Source organism: Stegostoma tigrinum, chromosome 7 (assembly GCF_030684315.1).
Source record: "Stegostoma tigrinum isolate sSteTig4 chromosome 7, sSteTig4.hap1, whole genome shotgun sequence".
Taxonomy (NCBI): Eukaryota; Metazoa; Chordata; class Chondrichthyes; order Orectolobiformes; family Stegostomatidae; genus Stegostoma; species Stegostoma tigrinum.
In genome coordinates this window covers 72,565,548-72,592,143 of record NC_081360.1, presented here as the reverse complement: position 1 = coordinate 72,592,143, position 26,596 = coordinate 72,565,548, and the positions used below count along the sequence as shown (strand labels likewise).

The window sequence follows — 26,596 nt, the reverse complement described above, 5'->3', positions numbered from 1 at the left end:
ACCATGGCTGTTGATTAAAGATCTGGGAATTGAAAGCAAGTATAAGTGGATATAAAGCTTTTTCTTTGTATTTAGAGTCAGAGATGTACAGGGTGGAAACAGATCCTTCAGTCCAACTTGTCCATGCCCAGTAGATGTTCTAAATTAACCTCGTCCCACTTGCCAGCATTTGGCCCATAATCCCTCTATGGGCTGAGAGGTGGCAAATGGAGTTTAATGCGGACAAGTGTGAGGTGATGCACTTTGGTAGGAGTAACCGGAAGGCAAAGTACTAGGCTAATGATAAGATTCTTAGTAGTGTAGATGAGCAGAGAGATCTCGGTGTCCGTGTACACAGATCCTTGAAAGTTGCCACCCAGGTTGACAGGACTGTTAAGAAGGCATACAGTGTTTTAGCTTTTATTAACAGAGGGATCGAGTTCCGGAACCAAGAGGAAGCTGTACAAAATTCTGGTGCAGCCGAACTTGGAGTATTGTGTGCAGTTCTGGTCACCGCATTATAAGGAGGATGTGGAAGCTTTGGAAAGGGCGCAGAGGAGATTTACTAGGATGTTGCCTGGTATGGAGAGAAGGTCTTACGAGGAAAGGCTGAGGGACTTGAGGCTGTTTTCATTAGAGAGAAGAAGGTTGAGAGGTGACTTAACTGAGACATATAAAATAATCAGAGGGGTTAGAGAGGGTGGATAGGGAGAGCCTTTTTCCGAGGATGGTGACAGCGAGCATGAGGGGGCATAGCTTTAAATTGAGGGGTGAAAGATATAGGACAGATGTCAGAGGTAGTTTCTTTACTCAGAGAATAGTAAGGGAATGGAACACTTTGCCTGCAACGGTAGTAGATTTGCCAACTTTAGGTACATTTAAGTCGTCATTGGATAAGCATATGGACGTACGTGGAATAGTGTAGGTTAGATGGGCTTGAGATCGGTATGACAGGTCGGCACAACATCGAGGGCCGAAGGGCCTGTCCTGTGCTGTAAAGTTCTATGTTCTATGTAAACCCTTCAAATTCATACTTCCATCCAGATAACTTTTAAATGTTGTAACTGTCGCAGCCTCCACCACTTCCTCTGGCAACTTAATCCACACACACACTACTCCCAGCGTGAAAGCATTGCCTCTTAGGTCTCTTTTAAATTTTCTGCGCTCAGCTTAAAATTATGACCTCTAGTTTTGGATTCCCCTACCCTGGAAAAAGGGCCTTGGCCATTCACCCTATCCATGCCCCTCATGATTTTACAAACCTCTAAGGTCAGCCCTCAGCTTCTGATGCTCCAGGAGAAATAGCCCCAACTTTTTCGGCCTCTCCTTGTAGCTCAAACCCTCCAACCCTGGCAACATCCTTGAAGATTTTTCCGGAACCCTTTCAAGTTTGTTGTGGGATGAAATTATCATATAGACAAAATAAGAGGAATCGTTCTCTTTGCTCATGAACCAACTGGTTAATTGACTTGGAGTCAGGGGTGGGGATGTGTGTGTCTTGTGCTTTCCTTCCGCAACTTGCTGAACAATTTTGCAAAATTAAAAGATGATTACTTACATAACTAATTTGTTATGTATCCAAGCAATGCATCCAGTGAATTAAGTTTTGTCATATTTTGCAATCATTTCAGAAGTCAACAAGAAGTTGGAACACAAGACACATTCACTTAAATGCATTTTATATTACTTCATCCTCCGCAGATAACTATCTGTAACCAGCTGAACTATTATTTTAAGAGTTCAGCTTTAGTGACAGCCAGGTACAAATCAGGTCAAAGGATCAGTACTCATTCTTCCTGCAATCACACAGTCCTAGTTTCAGTGCCTAAAATATGTGCAACTTAGAGTCACTGAGTCATCGCAGCATGGGGAAAGGCCCTTCGGCCATCAAGTCTTCTATATTCAGTGTTAAATGAATTCCTTTGGGAAAGATGTCAAGGTCATGAAAGCACAGAAAAGATCTAGCAAGATAATACTAAGGATAACTCTTTATTTAAGAGAGGGGACTAGAGAAACTGGCTCTTGCTGGAAGAGCCAAAACTATTAGAGATTTTTAAAATTGATCAGTTTTCTTATTATGGTTTTTGCTTCTAAGTAAATGGGAAAAGTAACTCAATTATTAGCAAATTTCCAATCAAAAGACGTATTTAGATAAAATGAAGCCGTTAACATCAGCAACATTCTAACAAGAATAGTACAAACAGCATCCAAGACTTTTAGAAAGGAAATAGAGAAAGAAAAAGAGAAAGGTGTAAAGCTTCCAGCATGGAACTAAATGGTAGACTCTTTTTCAGAGACTCTGCACAAGCACAATGGCCTAAATAATCTATTTCTGCATTGCAAAATTCTATGATTCCGATCATTGTTCAAAGTAAGCGTGCACAAGTGCCGGATCCTGGATCCCCAAGTGGGCTAGTGGCACAAATGGAGAAAGTGTCCAACTGTGAATCAGAAGATTGAATGCTGGCTATTGTACAATTTTAGTTGGGGTCTTGTGATACAGTGGAAATGTCCCTAATTCTGGGTTTGAAGGTATGGATTTAAGTCACATCTGCCTTACAAGTGTACCGTAATGTCTGAACGGGTCGACTTTTAAAGTGTGTGCAGCAACCTGGAAGATACCACCCACTCTGCCCACAAGTTGCCCCATTTAAGATAATATACATGGAGACATGCAAGTCACACAAAACAAAAGTTAGTTGGAGGGAACAATGATTTCAACAAAATCCAAAGCATATTTCAAGAAATCAATTAAGATATATTTCAAAAATACTTACAATCTTTGATTTAAAAATATCTAGTAGACCAGATAAATGATGGTATTGGTTTGGCACTTTCCGAAGATGAACCATTTCAAAATCTGTCCGTACACCAGGACCTTCACACGCGCCCACATACATTCTCCGAGACTTTTGTTGAATTTGCACAAATAGAGTCACCTGACTAATTTAAAATTCACAAATTAATGACACTAACCTCAAATTACATCACATGCAAGTTACATGCAGTCACCACTTCTAAAGTAAATCAAATTTATGATGAAACATCTGCAAAATATGTTTCAATTTCTTCTTTTCAAGCTTAGTCATCCAGATTTGGTGGGGATTTTTTTTAAAGCAATCTGTCAACATTCTCCTTTAAACCTTTGAATCACCATGACTTCAGGATTTAACACAGGTGCAGAGTGTACATCTTGAAGTTGCAGAGTCACTCACTGCCCAACATATACCAGACTCATTTTTTCCCAAGTCAGTCTTTGAAATCACTTCACCGAGCAAGACCTTTTCCTTTTTATAAAAAATTCACATCACTGGTTAGGCTAGCATTCATTGCCTAACCCTAATTTATCCTGAAGACAGTTAAAAGTCAACCACGTTGTTGCAGGTCTGGAGTCACAAGTTAGTCAGACCTGGTAAAGTTGGCAGTTACTTTCCCTAAAGGACATCAGCAAACCAAACAGGTTTTTCTGACAATGGACAATGGTGTCATCATCATCATGAGGCTCTTAATTCCAGTTTTATACTTAGTTCAAATTTTACCATCTGCTACGGTGGGACGAGAATCCGGGTGCCCCAAACAATACCTGAGTCTTTATGTCCTAGTGACAATAATACACGGCCATCATCTCTCCCATTGCTGTTAGAAAGCCCATACAATATTAAAGTGCCTCAATTAGGGCTTTTAGCGTCAATTTGAGTAATAACTTCGGCTGAATAACAGATCCAGCCCTTAAATATATTTTTACTTATGTAGAGGGCATTCTTATATGTCACTATGATGCTTCATGAACTGTTCAGACCAACGCTTTTAAAAAGATTGTTCATGATATTTTGGCTTCTGTCTTCATCCGATGTGTATGCCCCAATCTTTTCTTCACTCTATGCAAAATGTTTTTCAAAGTGATCTGATTTTAGAGTTTTTCACCTCCTGTTTGACAGAGTGAGAATTCTTCAATGCAATTTGCTGCTTGGCCAGCTGAATCTCTAAACATTGCAATATGGCACATATAGAAGGGTCTAGGCCCGAAACGTCAGCCTTCCTGGTCCTCTGATGCTGCTTGGGCTGCTGTGTTCATCCAGCTCTACAGCTTGTTATCTGAGATTCTCCAGCATCTGCAGTTCCTACTATCTCTGTAACTAAACAATTGTTTCTTTTTAGTTAGTTTATAAAATCTAAGTAGTTTTAACAGCATGCTGCGATTAGAAAATTGTTTTTTCAGAGCAGGTTCTGTGGCTCACTAAATGTTCTTGGACATAATGCTGTCAAAAAGCAAGAAAAAACTGACTAAAAAGATGTACCATTTTACAGTGTTTGAAACAAGATAGAGCAGAAAACTCAAGATTGATTTCCAGGACTAAAGGGGGCCACAATACACCCTGTAACTTCAAGATTTCCACTCTAATCCATGCATGCCTGATACCCTAAAGAGATATTTAGTTTCAGAAGGTATGCCAATGAATGTTGGCTGTTCAAAGTCAACCCCAACACCACCTCCCACAAAATCTGGCCACAATTTCCATAAATTGATCATTTACTCTCAATGCCATACGACATTATTGTAATACATTTGTTAATAGGAATGATGTCACAAACAAGATTTAGATTACAGAAGACAGGAATAATAGACACAAAGTCCTCAACTAAGGAACTGACTAAGAAATGTCCAATTCTCAATTCCTCTAAATTAGACGGGGTTAGGGTTTGGACGCAACTAAATGACTGACTATAGGGATCACACTTTAATTCAAAGGCAAACCCTCAGATGGCAGAGAAGTATCTTGCAAGATTAAACAAAACTGAAGTCTTGTTTTCCAGTTTCCTTCAACTGTTCTTTATCTTACTAGATAACCAGGGAAACAATTACAGACAGTCATATTGTCACACAGCAGATAGCTGTTCAGCACATTTGTTTATACCAGCTCTGTACAGCAACCCACTCATTTACTCTATTCCTGGAGCTCTGCAAATGAACTTACTTCAAGTATCAATCTAACTTTAGTTATCTTGGAGAGATTTAAAATGATTGAGAGGCAGCAGAAATTTCTGAATGGCATGACTTTTTTTGACTAATCTAATTGATTTTCTTGATAGCATGCACTGGACACTTAACTAAATGGATTTTAAGAAAGCTTTCAACTAATTGAAGTTTGCGTGCAGAGAATGGCCAAAATTGAAAAACTGATTTTGTTTTGGAGACAAGGAATCGTGTAATTGTAGCACTTCTAACGATTAAGATATGAAAACCAAAATAACTGTGGATGTTGTAAATCAGGAACAAAAACAAAGTTGTTGGAAAAGCTCAGCAGGTCTGGCAGCGTCTTTGGAGGAGAAAACAGAGTTAACGTTAACTGTTTTCTCCTCCAGATGCTACCAGGCCTGCTGAGCTTTTCCAGCAACTTTGTTTCTGTTCCTGATTAAAATATGAATGCTTTCAGCCATCTCAGATAACTGGAATTAACAGACTTCGAGGTACATTTATTTCCTTTATTGTCAATTACTATATAGTCAGCTGGACCATTACAGGTGCGTGAAATCAAAGTAGTCTTAGCATTTCAATATTCAAGCAATAAGGGATGAAGTCCACACTACTAACAGAACAAACCTTGATGAATTTTACAATGCAAAGAGAAGCAAAGGACAAAGTGCTTTATGAATTATTTTCCAGCACAGGGGAAATGTTTACAAGTGACAATCTAAAAGACCAGCGTGAAATATTTAAAAATCAAATTAAGAACTAATTAAAACAGGAATGCAGGATCACATGATGTGTTGTACTGCACAATAGTGCACAAGCTCGTGATCCTATTGTGATTCATACTGACCACATCTGTTGCAAGTGTTGGCTGCTTGAGGAGCTCTGGCTCAGAATAGCCGAATACTGAAATGCATCAGTGATTGGGACAATTACCTGGGCATGGTGTTTCGGAAGGCAGTCATACCCCCGAGATTAACTACCTCAAATCTGATCAGTGGTTAGGGGCAGGAGGGTATGACGACACGCGAGGTAGGTATAGTGATCCAGGAGGTAGTGAAGGAGCCTCAGCCCTTGATGTTTAATAGGTTTGATATTTTTGCTCCTGTATGGACGAGAGCCGGAGCTATAGGGAGGATGAGCAAACCGACTAGTGCAGGAAGTCATTCAAGAGCGGGGAGAAAAGATAAATGTAGCTGTAATAGGGGTTACTATAGCCAGGGGGATAGACAGCGTTCTCTGTAACCAGGATCAAGAGATCCGAAGGCTGTGCTGCCCGGATTCAGGACATCTAATCTTGGCCACAGCGGAATTTGGAATGGAAGGGGAACGATCCGGTTGCTGTGGCCCACAAGGATACCACGATGTAATAGAAAGATGATGTTCTGTTGAGGGAATATGGGCAGCTAGGGGCTAAGTTAAAAAGAAGAACCAAAAAAGGTAATAATCTCTGGATTACTCCCTGAGCCAAGAGCAAACTGGCACAGAGTCAACGAGATTAAAGAGATAAAAGCGTGGCTCAGAAATTGGTGTCAGAGAAACCAGCTTGAATTCATGGGACATTGGCACCAGTACTTTAGAAGAAGGGAGCTGTTCCAAAAGGACAGGCTCCATCCGAAACATGCTGAGACCAGAGTCCTGGAAAATCACAAACAGGGCTGTGAGTAGGGCTTCAAACTAATTAGTGTTTTTTTTTTGGGGGGGGGGGTGGTGTTCAGTTACATGGAAGTCGATGGAAAAAAATTAAGCGTGGGAGAGGGCTCAGCAGAAATTAAAGTTTCCTAAACTAGTAATAAAACAGACAGTATGGGAAAGATCAGAAATCTTACTTCAGGTGCAGCAGATAAGGGGACTACTATAAAAACAGGGCAGCGAACGCAGGACTAAGGGTGCTGTACTTAAATGCAAGCAGTATAACAAACAAGGTAAATGAACTTCTAGTGCAGATTGAAATTGGCAGAGGTGATGTCATGGGTATTGCAAAGGCATGGCTGCAAGGGGACCAAGGCCAGAAACTAAATATCCAAGGCTATGTCTTCTACTGAAAGGTCACACTGATGGGTAGAGGGAGGTGGGTGGCCTTATTAGTAAGAAATGATATAGGGTGAGAAAGTGTTGAATCTGTGTAGGTAGAGCTAAGGAATCACAAAGTGAAAAAAGATCCTAATGGGAGTTGCGTACAGGCCTCCTAGCAGTAGTCAGGGTGTGGGCAAGAAAATAAACCAAAAGGCAGAAAAGGCACAATTACACTAATTACAGGGGGCTTCAATATGCAGGAGGACTGGGACAATCACATGGTAGCAGAGCTTCAGAAAAGAATTTTGTGGAATGACTGAGGTGGCTTTTTCGGAGCAGCACTTCTAGATTTGGTATTATGTAATGAGGCAGATTTCATCAGTGAGCTTAGGGTGACAGAATCCCTGGACGGGGTGCAATGACTGTAATATAACAGAATTCCCTCAGCTGTTTGAGAAGGAGAAGCTGCAATCAGGTGTAATGGTATTACAGTTGAATAAAGGTAACTACAAAGACATAAGGGAGGAGCTGGCCAGAGTTGGAAGGGGAACCTAGAAGGAAAGACAATGGAGCAGCAATGACAGGAATTTCTGGGGGTAATTCAGGAGGCACAGCAGAAATTCATCCCAAGGAAGAAGAAACAAAGTAAGGGGAGGATGAGGCAACCATGGTTGAGGAGGGATGTCAGGGACAGCATAAAAGCAAAAGACAAAGTATATAATGTGGGGAAAATTAAATGAGAAGCCAAAAAGATTGGGAAGCCTTTAAAAGCAAATGATAGCTTAAAAAAGCAATTAAGAGAGGAGAAGATGAAATAAGATTAAACTAGCTAGAAACATAAGTTTGCAGGAGGTTGTTTTTAGATATATAACAAGGTGAGAGGCTACAGTGGACATTTGACCACTGGAAAAGGAGGCACAAAGAACTGGAGGGAGAACTAAATAGATACTTTGCATCTGTTTTCACAGTAAAGATCAGGACTTCAAAAGAGTCGGGGGCACAGGTAAATGTAGTGGCCATCATTTAAGTGGTGGTGCTGGGAAGGTTGAAAAGTCTGAAGGTGAATAGAATACGCAGACCAGATGGATTACACCCAGAATTCTGCAGGACATAGCTGAGGAGATTGTAGAGACATTTGTTTGCTCTTTCAATCACTCGCAGAGAGGGTCACAAAGAACTGGAAAATGGCTAATATAACATCCCTGTTTAAAAAGAGAGAGGGACGAAGTGAGAAAATTATAGACCAGTTAGCCTAACCTCAGTCATATTTAACATTTAGACTCCCTTATTAAGAATGAGATTACAGAGTACTTGGAAGTGCATGGTAACAAAGAGCTGAGTCAGCATGGCTTCATCAATGGGAGGTCTTGCCTGACAAATCTGTTAGAGTTCTGTGAGGAAATAACGAACATATTAGACAAAGGGCAGCCAACAGACACTATCTATTTGGATTTCCAGAGGACTGAGAAGGTGCCACAAAACAGGCTGCTAAGATGATACAAGTTTCATGGTGTTAGGGGCACAGTATTGGCATGGATAGCAGATTTTCTGACTGGCAGAAGGCACAGAAAGGGAATAACGGGACTTTTCAGGATGGATGCCGGTGACGAGCAGAGATTCAGAGGGGTCGGTGTGGGACCACAACTAATCATAATATATATTAATCATCTAGATGAAGGAACTGAGGGCATTGTTATTCTGTTTGCCAAGGTGGAGGGGCAAGTTGTGTTGATGATGCCTGAAGGCTAAAGAGGACTTGGACAGGCAAGGAGAGCGGGAAAAGAAATGGAAGACGAAATGTGGGAAAAAGTGAGAGATTATGCACTTTGGTAAGGATAGAGGTGTTTTCTAATTGGGGAAAGGCTTCATAAATCTGAGGCACAAAGGGACCCGAGAGTCCTAGCTCAGGATTTTTTTTTTTTAAGAATAACATGCAGATTCAGATGACAGTTAGGAACACAAATGCCACATTAGCATTTGTTTCACAAGGGCTAGAATATAAAGAGCACAGATGCACTGCTGAGGCTGTATAAGGCTTTGGTGAGACTGCATTTGGAATTTTATGGGCAACTTTGGGCCCTGTATCTAAGGATGGCTGTGTTGGTGATAGAGAGGGTCCAGAGGAGGTTTACAAGAATGACCCCAGGGATGAGGAACAATTAAGGGCTCTGGGTCTATACTTGGACTTTAGAATGAAATGCAAACTCTACCCACTGCATACAGTGGATGTGGAGATGTTTCCACTAGTTGGAGAGATTCAGACCAGAGGACACAGGCTCAGAGTGAAAGGATGACCATTTAGAAATGGAATGAGATGAAATTTCTTCAGTCAGAGGGTGGCTGATCTATGGAATTCATTGCTGCAGAAGGCTGTGAAGGCCAAATCATTGAGTATATTTACAAGTTCTTCATTAGTAATGGAATCAAAGGTTATGGGAAGAAAGCAGAAGAGTGGAGTCAAGAAACGTAATCCACAATCGAACGGTGGAGCAGACTCAACAGACCAAATGATCTAATCCTGCTCCTATCTTATGGTCCAAGATCAAGATGTCAATGCAATTACTGACAATCAGTCGAAGAAATAAGGGCTTTGCTCATAAGTAAAAAAAATTCTCAAGGGAGATACATAGAAGCGTAATGACAACTGAGCTACTGGAAGAGTTGACATTGTCAGCATCAGGAGTGGTGAGCTGGACAGGGAGGGAATTGGCAAGCTTAGCACCAACGAATACACTGGGCAAAAAAAAACATCAAGAGACTGGAATGATACCATTGAGTTGCTATTTGTGACGGGCCAGTACAAGTGCTTCATTAAGATTTTTTACTTGGCAAAGACAAATACTTTAAGCCAAGGGATAGTCTCCCTATTCACTGAATTTAAAGTGACTAGTCTGCAATTTAATTTATGAAAGTGTAAACTCTTATTAATTTATAGTGTTGTTCGAGACTGTCCATAGTGTGCAAGAGGTCTCTATTGGGGACCTGAGATCCCTAATAGAGGGACATTGATGCCTGAAAGGAAAAGAAAAAGTTTCTTGTTAGCATGGTGAATGAACCAGAGGAACTGTGGAGTGGATGTATCCCTGAGCCAGTTAGGGACCTTGGCATGTTCTGAGGAAAAGGTTACTGGACCCAAAATGTTAACTCTGATTCTTCCTCACAGATGCTGTCAGACCTGCTAAGCATTTCCAGCAACATTTTTCCCCTCTAATTTACAATATCTGCAATTCTTTCAGTTTTTATTAAGTATGGTAAATCACTGCATGTCTCTTCTAGGCATGCCCACCTCAAAGATGTTCTGCTCCTCTCTCCGACAGGATTTCTGTTCCAATCTTTTCTCTTGTCTGCCAACGTTAATTTCACTGTCACTCACGGTGTTTGACCAGGTATTTCTTTAACTCTATTCCACAGCCATATCACATTCCTCAGTGACTGCCTCTGGCTCAGACACACCCTATGTGGATTCCAACTGAAGGTTCATCCCTTGTGTTATGAATTCACACACTACCACAAGTATCTCTGCAACACCCCACAGACAGGTGCTCTCGCCGAATCCTTGAGATCCACTCAGTGCCACGCAGTGTCACACACGGACACTAGACCTCTCTTTCCAACAGCATTGCATCACACTGGCTCTGGGATACATCCACTCCAGTTCCTCTGGTTCACTCGCCATGCTAACAAGAAACTTTTTCTTTTCCTTTCAAGCACCAAGGTGCAGCAACTCAGGAATACCCATAGCCCTCTGAATCTTCCACCCCTCCCCCAACCCCACCTCCTGTCAAGTATTCACTATTCCTCCTAACCTTCCGCTGTCAAATGTTGAACATTCCATGCTCAGCAAAGGTCTCTGCTTTATCCCTCTGCGTACCCACCTTAAGAAATTTTGGACACAGCATGACATTGAACTTTTCTTTCACCATCTTCGCATCCATGCTCATTTCTTTGGACAAGAGTCCTCCCCCCATCCCACAGATCCCTTCACCCAGTTCCAACACTGTCCCTCCATCTAGAACCCTCCCTCTGGCTTTGTATCTACACTGGATCTATTAATTGAGAACCGACGATGTGACATCGATCGCCTTCTCTGCCCCCCTCACCCAATCCAACCTATCTCCCTCTGAACTGACTGTGCTCCATGTGCTTAATCCAACTCTTACTTTGTTGTTAAGCCTGCCAATAAGGGTGATGCCGTTGTAGTCTAGTGTACTGACCTTGGCATCACAGAGACCCAACACCAGCTCACAGATGCTTCCTCTCATCCTCCCTGGAGTGGTGGTCATGCCACCACTGCCTCTAAGCTGATAGTCCCACAGCCCTGCACAGCTCACTTCTACCTTGAGTTCTAACGAAGGGTCCAAAACATTAACTCTGATATTTCTTCACAAATGCTGCTAAACCTGCTGAGCTATTCCAACAATTTTTGTTTTTTTAAAGCAAAGACTATGTTTACCAAGGGCCACTCTCTCATACTAGTGCAAAGTTCATCATTCAACAGATAGGACTTTCCATAAGGAGCTTGTTACTATCCCTTCATCCAAAGGATATCTGCTCATGGATTGTGAGCAGAAATGTTGCTTCATATCAGGAAGATAGATGGAAGGGGGTTGAACAAGTCATCATAGGGTGGTGTGGGAGGTGCAACACCAAAGACTTCAACGAACATGTGGATTTTCATCTGTCAGTAATGTGTGGGAGCATGTCAAGAAGCCAGGAAGGTAGATGCACACTACTCTACTGCAGAGTATGATAGAGCAAATGTAGCATCCACATTAATTCAATATTTTTGGTTAGATTATCGCAGGTTCCAAGATGCTAGAGGTAAGGGTAGGCTATGGGGGGGTCAGTGTTAGGACCGCAAGAAGGTCAAAGAGTTGAGAGGGATTGGGAGTGATAATTTGGATGGCAAAATACTTGAGACACGAAAAATGAAAGAAGACATGGTGATAGGAGAGGTCTATAGAGAAAATGAGGAAAATAAAAAATGGAAACAAAAAAAATTGGCTCAAGTTCATAACAATTCATAAAGCGATCATAAAGTCTAAGATTCTCTCCTTCAGTATCCATACCAATGTTCCATCTGTTACAGCCCATATAGAATTTTCAAATATTTACCTACCACCCAGTGTTTCCCAATGCAATAGAGATGGAGCTGAGCAGTAGGTTGCATTTTGATTCACTGACGACCGCATCATTACTTGCTGCTGGAGCAATTATCACAAACTCTCGTAAACCATACCTAGGGTAAGAAACACCTTTAGATGATGAATTTGCAATTGATAGCTCTCACTCAATTTCAACACTAATGGCAAAATGCAAGGAGTAAATCCAAAATCGTTACAGGTTTTGCTGAAATATGTCATTTATCTTTTAAGATCTTGGGAGGCACTTTTCACAATCAAAAATTCTGCTTATTCAAGCAGTATTTTAAAAACAACTTTATCTTAATCCCAAGTTTCCCCCAGATTACATTATCAAAATGACGAAGTGCAAGTGAAAAGTGGTCCTAATGTTGCTGTAGAAGGCATGAATCTATCTGGATTTGCTTCACAGCTCCCTTCAAATGGTAGAACTGCCCTTGGGGAGAAACAATCACAGTGTGCTACTTAGAAACATAGGTTGTGGGGAATGCGAAAGCAGTGGACTTGTTTTATTTGGTAAAGAAGAAATTTAAAGTCCTGATATTTCCCAAGATCAAAGAGGAAGTAGTTTATTAAATGACAACACATTAGGTAATAGAGTGAAAAGTTCAAGCGTCAGGATACATAAATTAAGGAAATCAGAGGGAAGTTGAAACTTTTAACACTAAGGAGAAAGGAGTTGTGGAATAAGTTACCAATTAAGGCCATCTGGTTGATGGGAAAAGTGAATGAGCTATATGACCAAAACAGAGCAAAATGTGGGAAGGCAGTTGTTAGAGTTGATCTCTGCAAAGGAACTGGTCTGTCATGGCTTTCTTCAGATCCTATCTGTAAAGATGGTATTAGAATAGTCTCTGTAAGACCTCTATTCTACTCCACAATCTAACAGGTCAGCTAATCTGCACCTTCATCTAGCTGCTTCTGGAACTTAAAACAATTAAATTCACAGGACAAAGGGTACTGTGAAAACTAAAATCTTACAAGTCAAGGACCCAACAGGCTTCACCCTGGATTTTAAGGAAAGATGGAAACTATGGGCCATATAGGCTAATTTGTGACATAAATTTCAGTATTTTTACTATTATTAACAATGTTACAGCAGGATACATACAAAATCTTACGCAAACAAGCAGAGTGAATATGGTAGTGTGAAAAGGAGACCATGTTTAATTAATTTATTAGATTTCTTTGAAAAAGTAACATGAAATGTGGATGAATCACAGAATCCATAGTGTGGAAAACAAGTCATGTGGAAAATCAGCGTGGAAAACTGACTCACCCCCTACACTGTAACCCTACATTTCCCAAGGCCAATCCACCTAGCCTGCACATCTTTGTGGGACGAAACTTGAGCACCCAGCAGAAACCCATGCAGACACAGGGAGAATGTGCAAGCTCCACACAGACAGTTGCCCAAGGCTGGGAGTGAACCCTGGTGCACGGCACTGAGGGGCAGCAATACTAACCACTGAACCACCATGCCTGAAAAGGAAAATGCAACTGTGAAACACATTATTTCCAAAGGATACTTGATAAGGCATCAAGCCACAACCTACTCACAAAGAAAGAACTCATGATGTAACCTGTAGGGAGTGACATATTGGCACAGCAGAGGTTTCGTTATGTAACAGGAAGCACACAATACAGATGAATTGGTTATTTGACTTGGCCAGCTATACCCAGTGGCAAGGCCTCAACTACTTACAAATCTATATGTATGAATTAGATGACTGTTCTAAATGTATGGTTACTAAATTTGCGATGACACAAAGTTAGGCAAGAAACTGAGTTATCAAAAGGACATAAAGGTATCTGCAAAATGATAGGTTAACTAGGAGAACAAAAATGTGGCAGGGAGGAATATAATGTAGGAAAATGTAAACTTGCCTAACTGACCAGGTAGAATAGGAAAGCTGTATCTTATTTAAATGTAAGGAGTTTAAAGAAGAGTGGTGCAGAGAAATCTGGGTGATGAATTAATAAGTAGGTCTAGCAAGCGATTAAGGTGGCAAATACAACATTGCTTATATAAAAGGGAATGGTATATAAAAGTTAAAAGTACAGAAGTTTTGCTCAAGTTATACAGGGCACTGGTGAGACCACATCTGGAGAACTATGGACAGTTTTGGTCTCCTTAAGGACAGAATTGCATTAGAAGCAATTCAGAAAAGATTCACTCAAATGATGCCTGGAGTGAAGGGATTATCTAATGAGGAAAAGTCAGGGCTGTACCGCTTTAGAAGAATCAAATGAGATTATATTGTAAATTACGAAGTCTGGAGGGGACTTAACAGGGTGCATGCTGACAGAATGTGTTATGGACCAGACCAAACTCTCTCAAAATATTTTGAGAAGGTAGTCTAGACCCTAATGTTTTCTTATTTTAAAAAGGTAGATGTGAAGTGCATGTGCCAGATGTGATGCAACTGGTCAAAATACTTGACGTTAAGCAAAACAATTTATTTGAACACTATAATTAAAATACAAACAAAAGAAAGAAGAATTTAGCTTAACTATTGGAAAACTTAACTGAATAGCAGAGAATATCTATTACTAATTTACTGTTCCAATATAGTAACATCCCTTAAACAGCTGCTCCTCCTCATGAGAGAGACTGGAACTAGGGGCTACAGTTTTAAAGTAAGGGGATGCCCATTTAGGGCAAAGGTGAAGAAAATTTTGTTAGCCTGTGGAATGCTCTTCCCAAAGAGCAGTAGGGGCAGATTCATCTCTGACAAAATCAGTTTTTGTTCTGTGTTTGAAGCTGACAGTTAGTTAGTTGTAAATGGTAACATTTGAAGCACAAGATGTTTCACTGTTATTACATTTGATCTTGCCTGAAAACAAGGCCATGGTTTGTTGCAAGGGTGTTAAGTATGTCACTCAACTCAATTCAAGAGTCAGTGGTCATTTTACTGAGTCAAATAAGGAACTCAGTCAATTTTAGTATGTCAGGAGTAGGGGTCCCTTGCTGATGGGTGGGTGTCCAACTGGGGCTCAGAAGTTCCTGGGAGCAATTTGCTGGCTCTATGCTGTGTCTTAATGAGATCTGGCGACTCAGTGTCACTAACATCTGGATGTGAAATAGGTGGACTCTGTCTTTGTTACATCTGCTATTTTACATGCTCTAAGAAGTGATGACCACCATTTGGCTAACCTATATTTACCCCACGTTAACTTTGGGTATTCAGAGCATAAGTTGTATTGTAGATGGCTTTACTTTTCAATCTTTATACAGTAAAGTTCACTTTATTTGCTCAAAACTACATGTCTCTTTTTATTATTGGTAAATACATGGGGCTCCAAACTTCATCTGGTAGGGCTCTGAAAAATTTTAAGGCCGAGTGTAAATGGCTCCAAATCGATAAATGTATCGATAATACAGCTTTAAGAGTGTATTTTGTCCCTTTTTTCAAACAAAGAAAGACTGAGACAGAGGCGGAGAGCAGTCCGCTCAAAGCCAATGAAGTAAACAACATGTGAGGGCTTGGTTTTTTTTTAAAAAAAGTTGAACAATAGAAGCAGCTTGAATGGGTGCGGTCAATTTCCCACAGAACCAAGATTTTCAGTTTAGTTTTCAGTATCAGTTGCTGGAGTCTTGAAGCTGGATGTGGAAGCTCTTTTTCTTTCTCTGTTCTGGCTAATAGCTGTGGTTCTCTTCTTGTTGCTCGAACTGCATGCGAGACAATCTATTTTACTGAATTTGCTTTTGCTAAAAGGTGTTTATGGGATATTATTATATTGGAATAGTTAATTAGTCATAGTTTACATATATTCTTTTGATAAGCAATTTGACAGAGACTTACGGGTAAGTAAATTCTTTCATCTTATTTTGTCTGCATTTTAACTGCAGTATCAAAAAGTGTGTTTTGCTTAAAGTCAAATTGTTTAACAAACTGAATGGCATCTGGAACACCTTACACTTAGCGTTAAAATAAGAAAAACTTATGGTCTGAGCTACCTCAATATATTTTGAAGGAGGTTGGGCTGGTCCATAACATAAGGGAGTCAAAGGTTATGGGGAGGTAACAGTAAGGTCACAATCAGATTAGCAATGACCTTATTAGATAGTGGAGTTAGCTCAAGGGGCAAAATGCACTATTCTGCTCTTAATTTGTAAACTCATATGCATCTAATAATTTCAAGATAGATGTAATTGACTCAGCATTCAATGCATTTTCAGAGAGAGTTTCATATTTCTACTATCCTTCGTAAAAAAAGTCCTCAGTGGCTCTGAATTCACCCCGAATGGCACTTGGCTCTAATTTTAAGATGATGCCTCATTATTCTGCTTCTATTATTCATGGAAATTGATTATCTACTCTGACCATTATACCATTTTCAAGCAAAATAATTAGATCAGTCCTCAATCTTTAACACTTCAGTGAACTGAATTATATGTAACCTGTCCTTATAAGTTCCAGTAAATCAGTACTAATATCACAAACAGCTCCCACAAACCTCCGGAAAGCTTGATTAAGAGCAAAGAGGCAAAAGCCTACAGCAAGGCCAGCTTTCCACTTGCTTAGTTGGGAATGGTGAGTATAATAGGAAAACCAGAGTATAGAATATTTCAATAGTAGTAGATAATTTTTATAAATACTGGAATTTTTGGAAATTTTTTACATCAAAATCCATGTAATCAATTACATTCAACTGATTAATCAAATCTATATATCAACATCATCTTCCAACCATTTGTTTATGCTAATTTCCCATGGTTGCCTTCCCATGGGAGGTTCATCAAATCAACATTGTTCTCAAGGTGCTCTGTTGTTATAATTATCTTAAAACGCAGCAAGTTATTTCACCAGTAGTGTTCAGTGTACAGGCACTCAAAATTGAATTTATAATACCAGTCTCCATTGTTGCGGATAACGTTACTATACTGTTGGCACGTATTACTCAGCCAGAATTTATTTAGAAAGATGAGAGACAGACAGAAAATGCATGTAATAAGAACACATTCTCTGGTATCCCTTCCTTTCCCCCTGAAAAACCTATCTTAAGTTTATATTGTGCTTTTAAGAGAGACCACTGCTTCTGCATTTAAAAAAAAGGCAGCATGTAAATGAGCTGTTATACTGGACCAGAATTCAAGTCGGATTAATACATATAAAATTGTCCCACATACACAAGATTTTTCCTCTTGCTCACTACAGAATCAATTCTAAACTGGCATTGGCTTAAATGTGTTATGTTATTTGACATCTGCACAAAATTGGAAAATAAATAATACCAAGCTGAATAACACCGAGAACATGCTTACCATCTGACAAGACAGTGCGCCCTGGGTGGAAAATCATTGCTCATGGATAGTAAATCCTGCATTGCTTCAGGAAGAGCATCTGTTAAAATACAAGTTCTTCTTATTAAGAAAAATACATCTTACGTAAGAAAAACAGGAAGCCCAATTCGTTCACAGGAGTTAATTCTTTTGAGCATATGTAGGCATAACTATTGGAAATTAACTGAATATGATGGCAAGCAAGGCCAATTTGTAGTATCTATACTCCTAACAAGAATTTAACAGTTTTAGATCCTAAATGATCCACTTCTGTAATACAAATATACGTGCACACAATTGCAAGTTGAATAAATTCATTCCAACTCAACACTTTCAAAAATGCAATATAGAATTCAATTCTTCAATTATACTTTAATATAAAAGTTTATGATTCCAGCCAAAGTTATCATTGAACAAGTCAGATCCCAGAATAAAATCTGACTCGACAGACCGTATTTTGATTTTCTTCTTAATTTAAGATGGCAGTATTTCACTAAAGCATAAGCATACGTGGCTGTGGGTTTGGTTTTAATAGTTTTTAAGAAGTCTATTACGTAAAAGAAATAAAACTAAAACAAACTAAACCCAAAGTACATATAATTGTTTGAAAATTTCAAAGCACAAAGCAAAACAAAATCCCACTGAGCTCTCAACACTGTTACATTATAGTTACTCAAGACCAGAAAAAAAATTCCTTCCCCTATCAAATTTGTACCTTGACTTAACTGCTGCTTCTCTGATCTAGTCCTGTGAGCTACAAAATCTTTTTCTTTGATTCACGTAGTTAAAATCCTACAGTCCCAGCTCTGAATAACTAATGCAGGTTTCTAACCAAACACTCATAACTGCAAGTTTTCATAAAGTACAGTCTTGCACTGAGCTCAATCAGCCTAGTGAATTCCTTTTAAACTGTCTCCAATACCAGCATATCATTTCTTAAACACAGGAACCACTGTATGTAGTATTCCAGGTGTGGGCTCACTCAACAGCCTGTACAGTTGTCACAAGACTTGCCTATTCATAAGCTTAGTTGATAAAACCAACCACTTAACCATGTCCTGCCACCTTAAGGGATGAGTAGACGTGCACACCAAGGTGTCTCTCTCTCTCTTGCTTGGTGCTTCCCAAGATCCTACTATTTATCATGTACTTCCTGGCGGTTTGACCTGCCCAAGTGCAAGAACCCTAACCCGCCTCAGACTTATCTGGATTGAATACCATTTGCCATTGATCAAACCATCTGGGCAGCCCACCTAAATTCCCATGTATTCCTAGGCTTTCATCCTCACTATTCACCATCCCAATTTTCATATCACCCCCAAACTTCCTCTTGCATTCAACATTGTGGTACATATAAACAATCAGAAAATGTCTCAACATTGGTCCCTGCAGAATCCCACTAGACACAGACTTCTTGTCACAAAAACACTTCTCGATCATCACCCTTTGCTTCCTGCCAATCAGCTAATTCTGTACCCAATTTGCCAAATTTCCTTCATCCCCATGATTCTCACCTTCACTGTCAGTCTCTCATAAAAGACACGATGAAAGGCCTTGATGAAGTCTAAATAGACTACATAGTTGCATTGCCTTCATCTATACAACTGGTCACCTCTTCAGAAAGTTCAATCAAGTTAATCAGACATGACCTCCCCTTGATAAAACCATGTTAACTATTCTTGATTAATCCATGCCTCTTCAAGTACAGATTAAATTTGTCCCTAAAATTGCTTCCATTAGACTCTCCATCACTGAGGTTAGCCCAACTGGTCTGAAGTTTCCTGGTTTATCCCCTGCACACTTCTTTGAAAACAGTATCACATTGGCTGTCCTCCATTCCTCTGGCACTTCTCCTATGATGATTTAAAAATTATTGCCAATGCCCCTGCTATTTCTTCCCTTGCCTCACTCAACAACATGGGACACATTTCACCCAACACTGGAGATTTATCTACCCTTAAGTCTGCCAGATCAGTCAGAACCTCTTTGCTGTCTACACTAATTTCTTTAAGCACATCATAGTTCTTCCCCCAACTTCTATACCTACTCATCGTTCCTCTCTCTAGTGGTCACTGACAAAATATTCACTTAGTGCTCCACCCACAAATTCCCAGTGTGGTCCTTACTTGCCTTAACCTTTTCCTAGTTATCCTGAATGTTTGTGTAAAATAACTTCAGATTTTCCTTTATTTAACCTGCCATTGTTCTTTGAATAAAAAAAAACAAAGAACAAAGAAAATTACAGGAAAGGAATAGGTCCTTCGGCCCTCCAAGCCTGCGACGATCGAGATCCTGTCTAAAACCTGTCATCTATTTTCTAAGGGTCTGTATCCCTTTGCTCCCTGCCCATCCACGTACCTGTCCAGATACATCTTAAAATACACCATTGTGTCTGCGTCTACCACCTCCGCTGGCAACACATTCCAAGCACCCACCACCCTGTGCATAAAGAGCTTTCCATGCATATCTCCCCTAAACTTTTCTCCTCTCACTTTGAACTCATGACCCCTTATTCATCATGGGATGAGTGTGTCATTGGCCATTTATTGCCCATCCCTAACTGACCAGAGGACGGATTAACAGTCAACTGTGTATCCGAGGTCACATATAGGCCAGTTAGGTAAGAATAGCACTTTCCTTCCCTAAAGGACATTGGTAAACCAAATGGGTTTTTCCTAGAATAGAGAATGGATTCATGGTCATCATTATACTCTTTACTCCAGATTTTTATTGAATTCAAATTCAACTATCTGTCATGGCAGTTCTCAAACCTGGATTCCAGGGTATTATTTGGGTCTCTGGATTAATTGTCTAGCCATAATACAACAGGGACATTGGCATGAAAAAGGAAGGCCTTGTGTTTTTCTCCTGATTTCCTTGTGAAGTTTCCCTTTAAACATTCTGTAGTTGTCTAGGACTACTTCTGTTTTTCACCCTCAGAATCTGCCATAAGCCAGCCTTTTTCTCTTTATTTAATCTTGTACATCCCTCAATATCCAGGGTTTGTAGGATTTCTTGGTCACACCCTTGTCTTTATTGGAAGATGTTGGCGCTGTACTCTCACTAGTTCCTTCTTGAATGCGCCCCACTGCTCTGACACAGATTTACCTAAAAACTCCCAGTCCACTTTGACTAAATCATATCTGATCTTATTAAAATCAGTCTTTCCCTAGTTTTGAACTTTAATTAATAGTATTAATAACCAAGTCAACTCAAATAGCCAGTCATACCTTCTTCAGATTCTTCTTTTATTTCTTTATCAGTCAGATATTCTTGTTTGAGATAATGGTGTGTTATACTGAATTTATAGTCCGCGAAAGAAATTTCATCAGACTTCTCCTCCCACACTCCAGAAGTGAATTCACCCTGTAAATTCACAACACTGAACACTGTTTCTTACAGAACAGATTTTAAATACATATGTGAAGAGTCAACACAATGACTTTAAAGGCATGTTTACACAATATTCCTCTTGAAAACTATGCAGTATCATGGGCTGGAATTATTATTCCATGGATATGGGCCAAAGAATGCAGACAAGGGTTAATGACAATTATGACAATTTTGCAACATCCTTTATCACTGCATAAATTATGCTAGAAGATGCTTTAGAAACTGCCATAAATGAACACATTATAAACAGTAGAAGAAAACTGAATCAACCACATAACAAAGCAAACATAGAAAATAGGATCAGTGATAATGGGAACTGCAGATACTGGAGAATCCAAGATAATAAAATGTGAGGCTGGGTGAACACAGGAGGCCCAGCAGCATCTCAGGAGCACAAAAGCTGACGTTTCAGGCCTACCCTATCATAGAAAATAGGAGCAGGAATTGCTCCGCTGTTTATTATGATCACTGCTGTATTTATATTGCTTTTATTTTGAAAAATTTGCTCTATTTTTTGAAACTTTCTTGATAAAAACATGAAACAGCAAACAATATTATTTTACTTATCTACATGAGAGCATTTAGTAAAACAAACCTTTTCCAAAAGATTCCTTGCAGTGCTTCCAATCAGTTTCCAATTGTTCAGTACTTCTTCAATTCTTGACACAAATCTAAAAGGTTTTGAAAATACAATGTGATGTTAAAATGCTTGAAGTTAATTAACACTTCAATAAAGACATAAGATGTGACATGTAATTTTGGAAGCCATAGTTGATTTTTATACTTAACTGTAAAAACATTTCTTAGGCTTCAATCTAGGAAAATCTTGAAACATTTGTTCACAGATGTAAGTATACTGGTTAGGACAGCAATTATTACTTATCCCTAGTCGCCTCGAGAGTAGTTTAGAGTCAACCACATTGTTGGGAGTCTGGATTAACATAGAGGCCCCACACCAGTTACGAATGGTTCACTGATGTCCTTTTAAAAATCTGCCAGAGATTTATTTTTACAACAATTGACAGTGGAAACATGGTCAAGATTAGACCAGCTCTTGATTCACAGATTTTACAGAAAACAGATTTCTGCCATGTTAGGATTTGAACCCACATCTTTAGAACATTAGCATTTAAGAATACAGTGTAATATACTGCATTCAAAGAATGAGGATCAATACATGTCTGAAACTTACCATATTTCCACTTAGAACATAGAACAGTACAGCACAGAACAGGCCCTTCAGCCCACGATGTTGTGCCGACCATTGATCCTCATGTATGCACCCTCAAATTTCTGTGATCGTATGCATGTCCAGCAGTCTCTTAAATGTCCCCAATGACCTTGCTTCCACAACTGCTGCCGGCAACACATTCCACACTCTCACAACTCTCTGTGTAAAGAACCCGCCTCTGACATCCCTTCTATACTTTCCTCCAACCAGCTTAAAACTATGACCCCTTGTGTTAGCCATTTCTGCCCTGGGAAATAGTCTCTGGCTATCAACTCTATCTATGCCTCTCATTATCTTGTATACCTCAATTAGGTCCCCTCTCCTCCTCCTTTTCTCTAATGAAAAAAGTCCGAGCTCAGTCAACCTCTCTTCATAAGATAAGCCCTCCAGTCCAGGCAGCATCCTGGTAAATCTCCTCTGAACCCTCTCCAAAGCATCCACATCTTTCCTATAATAGGGCAACCAGAACTGGACGCAGTATTCCAAGTGCGGTCTAACCAAAGTTTTATAGAGCTGCAACAAGATCTCACGACTCTTAAACTCAATCCCCTGCTAATGAAAGCCAAAACGCCATATGCTTTCTTAACAACCCTGTCCACTTGGGTGGCCATTTTAAGGGATCTATGTATCTGCACACCAAGTTCCCTCTGTTCCTCCACACTGCCAAGAATCCTATCCTTAATCCTGTACTCAGCTTTCAAATTCGACCTTCCAAAATGCATCACCTCACATTTATCCAGGTTGAACTCCATCTGCCACCTCTCAGCCCATCTCTGCATCCTGTCAATGTCCCGCTGCAGCCTACAACAGCCCTCTATACTGTCAGCAACACCTCCGACCTTTGTGTCGTCTGCAAACTTGCTGACCCATCCTTCAATCCCCTCATCCAACTCATTAATAAAAATTACAAACAGTAGAGGCCCAAGGACAGAGCCCTGTGGAACACCACTCACCACTGACTTCCAGGCAGAATATTTTCCTTCTACTACCACTCGCTGTCTTCTGTTGGCCAGCCAATTCTGTATCCAGACAGCTAAGTTCCCCTGTATCCCACTCCTCCTGACCTTCTGAATGAGCCTACCATGGGGAACCTTTTCAAATGCCTTGCTGAAGTCCATATACACATCCACAGCTCGACCCTCATCAACTTTTCTCGTCACATCCTCAAAGAACTCGATAAGGTTTGTGAGGCATGACCTGCCCCTCACAAAGCCGTGTTGACTGCATTTAATCAAGCCATGCTCTTCCAGATGGTCATAAATCCTATCCCTCAGAATCCTTTCTATCACCTTGCAGACTTCTTTTGATTGCCCCAAGGTACTAAAGATTTCTCTTCACAGACACTGCCAGACAACTGAGCTTTCCCAGCAACTTCTGTTTTCATCTGATAATGAACATCTTTGGAACACCAACTTCCCTTTTCATTATTTTAATGCTTTAAACATCATTTCTAGGTCATTTAAACATCTTTAACGGAGAAAAGAAATTTGAGATGTTAAAGGAAGTGTATAATTTTGAAGTTCCAGTGTGGTCCATTACTTGTACCAGTCCGTCACAGCTTGGTTAGACCGTAAGACACAGAAGTACAAGTCGCTCATTCAGCCCATTGAGTCTACGCCACCATTCAACGAGATCATGGTTGGTTTGATTTTCCTTAAGCCTATTTTCATATCTTTTCCCCATGATCCTTGACTCCCAGATTAAAAATTTCCCTACACAAGTGCTAAGTAGACTTAATGATCCAGCCTCCACAGCCCTCTGCACTACAGAATTCCAGATTTACTGTCTTCAGAAAAATTTCCTTGTCATTTTTCTTAGTGAGTGACCCCTTACTCTGAGATTACACCCTCTGATCCTAGACTTTCCACAAGGGAGAAAACCTCTCCACATCTTGTAGAGCTAAGAATTTTGTGTTTCACGAAGATCATCTCTCATTTTATAAAATTCCAATAAATACAAACCCAATCTACTCAACCTTTTACCATAAAATAATCCCTTCATACCCAACCACTTGAACCTTTTCTAGACTGCCTCCAATGCGTTTACATCTTTCTTGAAATAGGAAGATCACAACTATTCCCAATACCTTAATTGTGGTCTTACTAGTGCCTGTATAGTTTTAACATGATTTCCAATTTTTAGGTTATATTCAGCTGAAATAAAGGCAAATATTTCAGCTGTTTGTCATCTGCTGAATTCTTATGCTCGTTTTTTGTGATTTATACACAAGGACTCCTAAATCTCTCTGCACCGTAGCTTTCTGAACACTTTCTCAATTTAAATAATATTCAACTCTTCTTTCTGCTAAGTTGTATAAACCCACATTTTCCTCACAGTATATTCCATGGGTCAAACTTTTGCCCTCTCACTTAACTTGTGTATATCTCATTGCAGACTCTGCCATCCTCATCTTGTCTTCCTAAAATTTAGGAACAGCATGTTCACTTCACTAATCCAAGTCACTAACATATTACAACAATTGTGGCTCAGCATTGATCCCTGAGGCACTCCACAAGTTACATGCTGCCATCCTAAAATACCCCTTTATCCAGCTCCCTGGATTGTTACTTACCTAATTATCCATCCATACTAAAATGTTACCCCAACACCGTGTAGGCTAAATAAAAATTGAGAGAACTGCAGATGCTGCAAATCAGAAACAAAAACAGAAGTTGCTGGAAAAGTTCAGCAGGTCTGGCAGCATCTGTAAATAATTCAGAGTTAATGTTTCTGGTCCAGTGACCCTTCCTCAGAACATCTTTCCTCATTTGGTTGAGTATGGAGGGATAATCAAGAGGCGACTAGATATAGCACTTGGGGTGAATGGGATCAAAGGTTATGGAGAGAAAGCAGGATTAGGCTATTGAGCTGGATAATTAGCCATAATCGTGAATAATGGTGGAGCAAGCTGGAATGGCAGAATGGCCTCTTCTTGCGCCTATCTCCTATGTTTCTGTAACAGGTAAGGGTCACCAGACCTGAAACGTTAACTCTGATTTCTCTTCACAGATGCTGCCAGACCTACTGAGCTTTTCCAGCAACTTCTGTTTTCATTTGGGACCACGTGGTACCTTACCAAACACAATTAAGAAATTAGTTTTCAATTTGGTTACTAATTAAGGAATAATGAACTGTCAGACTGACAACCCTAGGAAAGGGAAATCACAACATGAAATTCTTCTATCTTTTCTCCAGAGGTGACAACACAAAGACAATCAATTCCCCAATGATACTGTTAAACACACCTTCAGAGATTCTCTTTCTTTCCCTTACCAAGCCAAATCAAACCAGGATGGTTTAGATTTTAGATTCCCTGCAGTGTGGAAACAGGGCCTTCAGCCCAACAAGTCCACACCGCCTCTTGGAGCATCGCACCCACACACCCCCGCACACTATGGGCAATTTAGCATGGCCGATCCACCTAGCCTGCACATCTTTTGGACTGTGGGAGGAAACCGGAGTACCCGGAGAAAACCCACGCAGACACGAGGAGAACGTGCAAATTCCACACAGACAGTCACCCGAGGCTGGAATCGAACCTGGGTCCCTGGCGCTGTATGGCTTTGAATTTATGTCACAACCCAATCAGTGACCATCACACTCAGACAAAAACACACCTCAAAGTATCTTGACATAATCACATTCCTGTAGTTTTACACATTCGTGGATTATTTAGAATCTTATAACAAGATACAATTTAATAAACTTCAACAGCACCAAGCAGACAAAGCATTTATTCCATTATGAAATGGAATGGCTCCTACAACAAACTGTCTTAAACATGGAGTAACTGACTCCATGAGTTCACTAAAAGGGTGTCCTGAAGATTCCCTTAGAAGCGAATGGCTTAGGAGGAGCTGTTATAGACGGCAGACCCCTGAAGAATCTAAAATCGTTAAACTAAGTGGAAAAACCTGCTGAGTATGCACTACCAATCGTGTTCATGATACATAAACCACAGTAACCAGATAGTCTACCAGGCATTCAAAGGGTGGGCTGTGCCTGTGGAGGACAGACAACCAGAACCAGGCTCTCGCGCGTCTCCACCACGGACGCTCGCGATTCCCAACGGCCACAGCCCTGACTTCCCTTCAGCCTACCTCTCCCACTCCGACGCCGTCGTAAAGTCCGTGATTTCGAACACTTCCGACTCAGGCTGCCGCCATTAAAAGAAAAGAAACACACGAGAAAATAGTGTAAGAACCATCATGGAATGGCCAACTATAACGACAAACAACACACTTTCACACAGAAAAAAAAACCCATTCACTCACGTCACTGTCCGCCGCCATCTTGAAATCTGTTTGTTTGTTTGTCAGGCGATGCCTTGTGGGTAGAGGCACGCCTCCTCCCACCCCAAGCCCCACCCCCCCACTTCGTACCTACGATCCTCATCCCGCCTCCTGGACCTGAGATAATGGGAAATGCAGATGCTGGAGAATCTCTGATGAAGGGTCGAGGCCCGAAACGTCAGCTTTTGTGCTCCTGAGATGCTGCTTGGCCTGCTGTGTTCATCCAGCTCTACACTTTGTTATCTCCGCCTCCTTGACCTGTCCGTCCTCCGTGGACTGACCTAT

The 26,596-nt window shown here is 40.4% G+C and overlaps 1 protein-coding gene across 5 annotated transcripts in view; it reads right to left on the bottom strand.

The window, feature by feature from the left end:
- The window catches only part of rab3gap1 (RAB3 GTPase activating protein subunit 1), a 100,586-nt gene extending 74,227 nt beyond the window's left edge, over nt 1-26,359 (bottom strand). For 2 of the 5 annotated variants that reach the window (XM_048534432.2, XM_048534434.2), the window contains exons 1-7: nt 26,294-26,359; nt 26,120-26,175; nt 21,384-21,459; nt 20,626-20,761; nt 17,378-17,456; nt 12,087-12,206; nt 2,757-2,922 (exon numbers count right to left, since the gene is read on the bottom strand). In XM_048534432.2, coding sequence (XP_048390389.1) covers nt 2,757-2,922; nt 12,087-12,206; nt 17,378-17,456; nt 20,626-20,761; nt 21,384-21,459; nt 26,120-26,175; nt 26,294-26,311 — 651 coding nt within the window. In that variant the 5' untranslated portion in view covers nt 26,312-26,359. Of the gene's footprint in view, nt 1-2,756; nt 2,923-12,082; nt 12,207-17,377; nt 17,457-20,625; nt 20,778-21,383; nt 21,460-26,119; nt 26,176-26,293 lie in introns of those variants that run through there. The other 3 variants (XM_048534435.2, XM_048534437.2, XM_048534436.2) reach the window with 3 other exon arrangements.
- Nucleotides 26,360-26,596: the final 237 nt, after the last annotated feature.